The sequence below is a fragment of the Hydra vulgaris genome, chromosome 13 (assembly GCF_038396675.1).
Source record: "Hydra vulgaris chromosome 13, alternate assembly HydraT2T_AEP".
Taxonomy (NCBI): domain Eukaryota; kingdom Metazoa; phylum Cnidaria; class Hydrozoa; order Anthoathecata; family Hydridae; genus Hydra; species Hydra vulgaris.
Genome location: NC_088932.1, coordinates 53,527,292 through 53,534,482, shown reverse-complemented (window position 1 = coordinate 53,534,482; position 7,191 = coordinate 53,527,292). Strand labels below are relative to the sequence as shown.

At 28.4% G+C, this 7,191-nt stretch overlaps 1 protein-coding gene across 2 annotated transcripts in view; it reads left to right on the top strand.

Moving 5' to 3' along the window:
• The first annotated feature begins 248 nt into the window (after positions 1 to 248).
• LOC100211019 (jouberin) overlaps positions 249 to 7,191 on the top strand; it is a 55,746-nt gene continuing 48,803 nt past the window's right edge. Inside the window, exon 1 of one of the 2 annotated variants that reach the window (XM_065816819.1) lies at positions 249 to 324. In XM_065816819.1, the coding sequence (XP_065672891.1) occupies positions 318 to 324 (7 nt within the window). In that variant the 5' untranslated portion in view covers positions 249 to 317. The remainder of the gene's footprint in view (positions 325 to 7,191) is intronic. The other variant, XM_065816820.1, reaches the window with a different exon arrangement.

Genomic DNA, 7,191 nt, shown 5'->3' with positions numbered 1-7,191 from the left:
TGACATTGGTAAAACTAATTTTGGCATTGACATTATAGGTGATTATATAATCATCTATAATGTCAATATATACTTAATATATACTTATTATTAAATTAATTTAATTATTTTGAATAAAATGTTTTCAAATAATAAATATAACATTTATATTATCTAACGTTAATTTACTTAATATTATCAATTCTTAAGGGTGTAAAAAATTTTTAAATGTAAAAAAAAACAGTTATTTTTTAATTTTTTAATTTCTTATAGTTTACTTATATAATTAAAAAAGCAGTTATATACAAACTGATGCTCAGGAAGTATTGAATGAGTTTATGGAAGGTCAGTTTTGTTTATTTATTACTTGCAAATTTCTAATGTATACAATAATAAGGTATTTTTTTCAAAAGATGTAAAGAAAAAGAACCTATTAATATTTTTTAAATATATATAAAAAACAGCATCCATATAGCATGTTTGTTTGAGAGAAAGACTGAAAGTTAGTTATTTTAGTTGCATGTTTTATACTTTATTGGTTCAGTTTTTATATAATATAATCTTTTTTATATTATAAAATAGGCTGCATTATGTATATTATACTAATTATATTATAGCCTATTAATAGACTGCATTATATGTATTGTACTGTAAGTTTTCAAATAAATGTGTAAATCAAAATTTTGTCAGGTCAGGTGTACGTCCATCATGATCATCAATGCTACTTAATATCTGTTATGCCTATAAATATTTTTGTGTGTGCGTGTGTGTCTTTTATATAGTTAGATGTGCCTTAGTTACTGTGTAAGCTTACCTAAAACTCACTTAAAATGTATGTTGGTGTTCTGTCTAAACCTCTGGCAAGGTGTTTACTTACCTGTAAGTTACTATATGTATGTTTGTGTTCTGTCTGAACCTTTGGCACAGTGTTGGTTTACCCATAAGTTACTATATATATGTTTGTGTTCTGTTTGAACCTCTGACACGGTGTTCACTCACCTATAAGTTATTTTATGTATGTTTATATCTCTGATGCAGTGTGAGCTCAGTAACCAACTAGACACAGAATGGACTGTTGATAATATTTATATGCTTTTCTACTGCTTCTAATAAGATTCCTGATTTCTTTAAACAATTTATAAAGGTCTGGTCTGAAATGGAATTCCATGCTTTTGTTAGCATAAACATAGCAGTTAAAATAGAAAACTTAATTTTCCCCAGTTAAAATAGAAAACCCGTCCCCAGCTCCGGCTAAAAATGAGATTTTTTTCAAACCCGGCCCTGGCTAAACTGTAAGATTTAGCAGGGGTTGATAGCCGGGGCTAGAAAAAAATGTATAATTCTTTATATATTATAATTTTATGCTTAGATTTACTAATTACTGAATACTGGCATATATTTATATAATTTCAAACTCTAATTTACTTCCAACAAGATTGCAAGCAACCACTATTAAGTTATGAGTTACTTTTAAATAGAGAATAAGTAAAAATACTAGGAAATGGTTAACTGAAGACTTGAAAAGTTGTAGGTTGCATAAAAGAAAAACATGAAGATGGCTAATAGTTATAAGGTTTTTTTGATGTGGAAGGAGAAAAACTGGGTTGATTAAAGGGACAGAAACAGTAAATAGATGCAACTTGTTGAATAAGAAACAAGCAAGAATGAGTTTTGGTTTATCGTAATAGAGATGATAGCTTGTTTGAGCATTGACCATGATTGTATTTGTAGTAAAAAAAAAGAAATGCAACCTTACAACAATGGGAGAGTGGCTCAAGCTTGCTAGATAAAGCAGGTCTAATTTATTGTTATTTTTTTGTTATTTTAATTCACCTCCCCAAGGCTGAAAACGCCTCTACAGACAAGGAGGCTACTTAATTGTGGTTATAACCCTCTCTCAACTATATAACTCCGAAACACAAACCTTGACAACCAGGGCTGCTATGCAGAGAAACAAGTTGAGCGTGGTACTACCAGGGATGTGGTAGGGATTGAACTTGGTACCTCTTGCTTATGATGCAAGCGCTCTACCACTACACAATGACCGCATTACATTTACAATGTGCTTTTAGACTTTGTCTGAGAGTAAGAGGGTTATTATTCATCAATATAGGAATACCAACATTATTGCAATATTTTTTTGCAGTAAATAAATGGGTTTTGTTGTCAACAAAAATTGCAGATTTTAAGACCAGAATTTAAATCCATAAGCCACAGCAAGCCTTAGGCTGTTACAGAAGAGAGATCAGATTAAAAATCAACTGCTTGTTCTAAGCAATCAAAAAGTGAAGGTTTTTTGTCAATAGTTTCCTTGCTCTTTAACTCTATTCTTTTTTTTCCTAGTAACTCCCAACTTAATAGTGGTTGTTTGCAACCTTGTGATTTAATCAGAATTGAAAAAAAAATAAAAATGTAAATAGAGATTTTATTTACTTTGTGGTCACAAAACATTTTCTAAACATCTTAAATACCAATTTGAGATGTCGAAATGCATCTTGTGCTGCTCTTTAAATTCAGGACTTGTTAAGAAGCATTACTCAAAATGCATTTCACAAACAAAATGTTGATTTTACCTACACTTTTAGCAATTTATGTTAAGGAAAAAGGTTTGTTTCTTGGAATATTTAAATATTTTTTATTATTCTATATTTTTTTTATTAGGCCCTTATTTAAATGGAATTAATTTTTTTGTGAAAAGATTAAATTTTTTAATGAAAAAAAATAGATTAAGTAAATTTTCTTTTAAACTTATAACGTAAAAATGTTAAAATTTTAAAAAGTCTTCATCATAGATTAAAATGTGTAAAAATAGCCATAAGACTTTATTTTATGTTTTAAGAAAGGAGAAGTGTTTTGTTTATAAATTTATTTTCAATATGGAATTGAAACTTTTTGTTTTTAATTCAAGATCGCTTTAAATTCATGACATAAGTTTTATTTATGAACATAAATTATGTTTATAAATATCTTATTCATAACTCATAAAACCTATCTATAATTTGTTTACAATCTTTATTAAAAATGGTTCATTAAGTATTTAAAAAAACTGAACAAAAAAACTGTATTGTGAGTATTTTATTAACTGGAGTGTTTTATTAAAGGAGTGTTTTAATAAAGAAGTGTTTTATTAAAGGAGTTTTCAGGAAAGTTATTGATAAGGCCTTATTTCTCAGATATTAACGATTTTAAAGGGTAAGAAGATGAATTAAAAACATTCTCAGGTGATGTTTCAATATGATTTGTTTGATCAGTAATCAGAGTAGAATTTGTTTGGGCTTAAATGTCTTAAGGAGACTGTAGTTTCTCTTTTATCTAGATACCTTATATGAGCAATTTGAGGGTTAGTGTTTATGAATGGAAGTTCCATTCATAAACACTAACCCTCACCATTCATAAACACTAACCCTCTAAATATTACCAGTGGTTCATACTTATTATAAAATGAATGTCTTTTCAACAATATTGGTCCAGGATGGCTTAACAATGAGGGTACAGTGCATACAATAGCTGTTTTATTCAGATGTTCAAACATTCTTTCTTAAGGTGTTTCCATTGCTTTAGTTTTTATTAAAGATCTTAGAGATAAGAAAACATTTAACAATACTTTTTCCCAAGTTTTAATAGGTAACTTGTATTTTCTGGTTGCATTATGGTTCCATTAGATTTCCTTAGAGATTATATGCTGTAGTATGACTTTTTAGAATACATGTATTTTCAAGTATTGCATAAAGATACAGGTTGCTGATTGGTAATAAGTCTAAAATCACATATAGTAAGGTATTGTCTCCAATATTTGACTGATTCTATTATTGTGCATGCTTCTTTCTAAATAGAGGGATGTTTGAGCTTACATTTTTGGAGTAATCTTGAAAAGAAATTAACAAGGTGACCATTCTGATTAAGAACTGCTTCTAATTTTCATTTTCATCCATTTAATCTGTCGCAGCATTTTCAATGTTTCATTTGAGTTGATTGAAATCATTTATACACTGATAAAAGTACTTAGTGTACTTTCTACTTTTGTGTGTTTTTGGTAAGAGAAGCTTTTTTTATCAAAAATATTTGAGATCCATTTAGAGTAACAAGAGAATTCTTCATGGATTTGGCATCATGAAGCAAAGACATCACTTTCTTTGGTTGAAGCTGACTGGGATGTGGTTTAAGTTTTCCTTCATCTTTAAGGTAATCAAGAATGCTGATTTTATTTTGTAAGAAACTACATTTATTATGATTAAATGTAAGATTAATATTTTCAAATAATTTGTGAAGTTTTTTATTACTACCATGCTCCAGATTACTATCATGCTGCACTTGGGTTTTACCACATATTATCACATCTAAATAAGTAAAAGTATCTATTTAAAGAGAAAAATAATTTTTAGAAAATAATTAGAAAGAGAAAAATAATTTTTCTCTTTCTATTATTGGAGGAAGCAAATTTCTTTAAATTAATCCAATGTCAGAATAGTCTAGTCATTAAGTGAAGGTTTGTATAAGTTCAAAGGTTGCTCAACAAGATTCATGCCTGCTATTGTAAGTTTAGAAGAGTTACATAGCTTTACAAAGTGGCCAACTTTCCCACATTTATAACAAATCAATTTCATAGTAGGACAGACAATGTTGTCATGCCTTAGATTCCCATAGTTCCAGTAAATTAAAATTTGAGTTTGAGTTTAATTGCTTTAATTTTTTTATTATTTTAGCCATTCTAGAATTTTCTGTGCAGGCTACAAGGTCTAGCTTTTGAAAATATTTCATCCAAACATATTGTTCTGTTTTCTAGTAGTTGCTGTCTTTATGCATCTCTAATATACACATAATATGCAGACACCTGTTTAAAGTTTTGCTAAAACTTTAAAAGCTTTTTGATAGACATCAAAACTTTCTCCTAGCTGTTGTTTATGTATTGCTAAAAGATGTTGTGCATAAACTCCATTTGATAGTTTGATGTAAACAGATTGTAAATATTGTATAGCTGGTTCATCATTTGCGGATTCACTTTTTATCTCATAAACATCAGGAACCACAAAATTTGTCAGAATTTTTAGTTTTTGAAGGTCTTGAGGGAGTTCATCAAGATAATACCCAAATGTTCTCTACCAATGTTTGAATAGTTTTGTAACAGAAGTTGAGTTGAGAAATGCATCAAGGTAAAAAGGTCTTAGGGCTCTATCCATTTATTATGTGTTTTTTTTTTTTTCAGAATTACAAAATTGAAACACTTGTACTAAAAATGACAATAAGTATTATTCTAACAAGTTTTTTTAATCTGAAATAAACAAAGTAAATAATCAAATCACAATAGTTTCAACAAAGATCAATAGTGAATAATAATCCAAAAAAACACTAGAGAACTCGGATTGTTGCTGTTCATCAATACAATGATAATTTTTTCAATCAACAATATTGTGATATAATGTTCATTCAATCAAAGATATTGTGATATAATGTTCATTCAATCAACAATATTGTGATATAATGTTCATTCAATCAAAGATATTGTGATATAATGTTCATTCAATCAACAATATTGTGATATAATGTTTATTCAATCAACAATATTGTGATATAACATTCATTCAATCAACAATATTGTGATAATTATAAGCAATAAACGACTGAGTTTTGCTTGGGTTAAAGTTTACTAGCAAATAAAGGTCCCAAGCTATCACAGAAGAGAGATCAAATTAGAGATTGGCTGCCTGTTCTAATCAATCAAAAACTGATGACTTTTTTGTCAAGACTGGGTTATATAGTTCATCAGGAAATAGTGGCACTTTAGAGGCAAGACTACCAGGAGGATTGTTGATATGGAATTGGAACAACATAGGACCAAGCATGAAACCTTGTAGTACAGAAGTTACAGGAAATGTAAGATCAGAAGTTACAGGAAATGTAAGATCAGAAGTTACAGGAAATGTAAGATTTTCATCTAAGACAATTTGATATTGTGGTTAGAAAAGAATGATAATAACAAAATAGAAAGATAATTTTTAAAACTTACTCAGATGCACCATAAGAAAGATGCTTTTGGAAAAGATCAGCATTCTTTTGGAGAAGACCAGCATGCCAGACATACAGATCAATAACCCTTGCCTCACTACTTCTATCTAATGTATGATAGAACCTGTTAGCAAGTAATAATTAACAAATCAGCAGTAAGATTAAAATGATTGTCAGAGAGTTTAGGCTCAAGATGAGTTATGAGAAGTTTGGTAATATGAAAAACACACAGCAGACAGTGTTTTATAAAATTTGGATTAAAATACTCATAGAGAATAGATATAGAGATTGTTTAGAACATAGAACCAAGGATAAGAAAGTGACACATTAAGAAGCTAATGGCCTCTCTTAAAAATTCTTGGTTTATCTAGTGCGAAGTCATAAAAAATTGCATAGGCAATGATATTAAAAACTCATTTTTTTGGAATAAAACCGCTTTTTCTTATATACTCCAATCTTATTATTTCTTTTCTTACTTAATTTCATTTTTTTTATCTATAAAAAAAAAAAAATTAATTGAAGTTGGTTAACTTTGTTTCTAGTACTATTTACTTCCTTTGTATTCTAGTACTTTGTTTTCTGTACCTAATCAAATAGCTGAAAATGTGTTTGTAAGTTTATTGTTAGTGATGATGTTTTGTTGTTAATTATTTAATGTATTCTATTTGACGTTTTTCCAATAATGCTTGATTTATTAGTTTCCTTGCTACATTCTAGTTCATCTTCATTTATTTAGTTAGATTTTTAGTTCATTTATAGCTTTAGTGATTTTGAATGTTTGTTTTAATTTTGGCATAAATTTTTGATCACACTAACTTTGTTAGTATTTATGCGGTTAGAAGGTCTGCAAAAACTATCTATGTGTTTGTGTATATGTGCCTGTATGTGTATGGTGTGGGATTTATAAATGAATATAAAAATCTATAGAAATATAAATAAGAATTTTCCATATTTTTTCTGTTTAAATACTCCAGTTGCACATGTTGTCCTGCAACATTTTTGGGAGATTCATGAAAGTGAATCAACCTAATTTATTTCATATTAAAAGATCTTCAAATGGAAATATCTAAATAGTATTCAACCGTCTTTATACTAACAATTTAAAATTTTCTTGAGTTTTTATGTTTTAAAACTGCATTTAACCATCCCATGTTGCTCTTGCTATTACTGTATACTGTTAATTCTTTTATATCCCACTTTCTAGCTAAA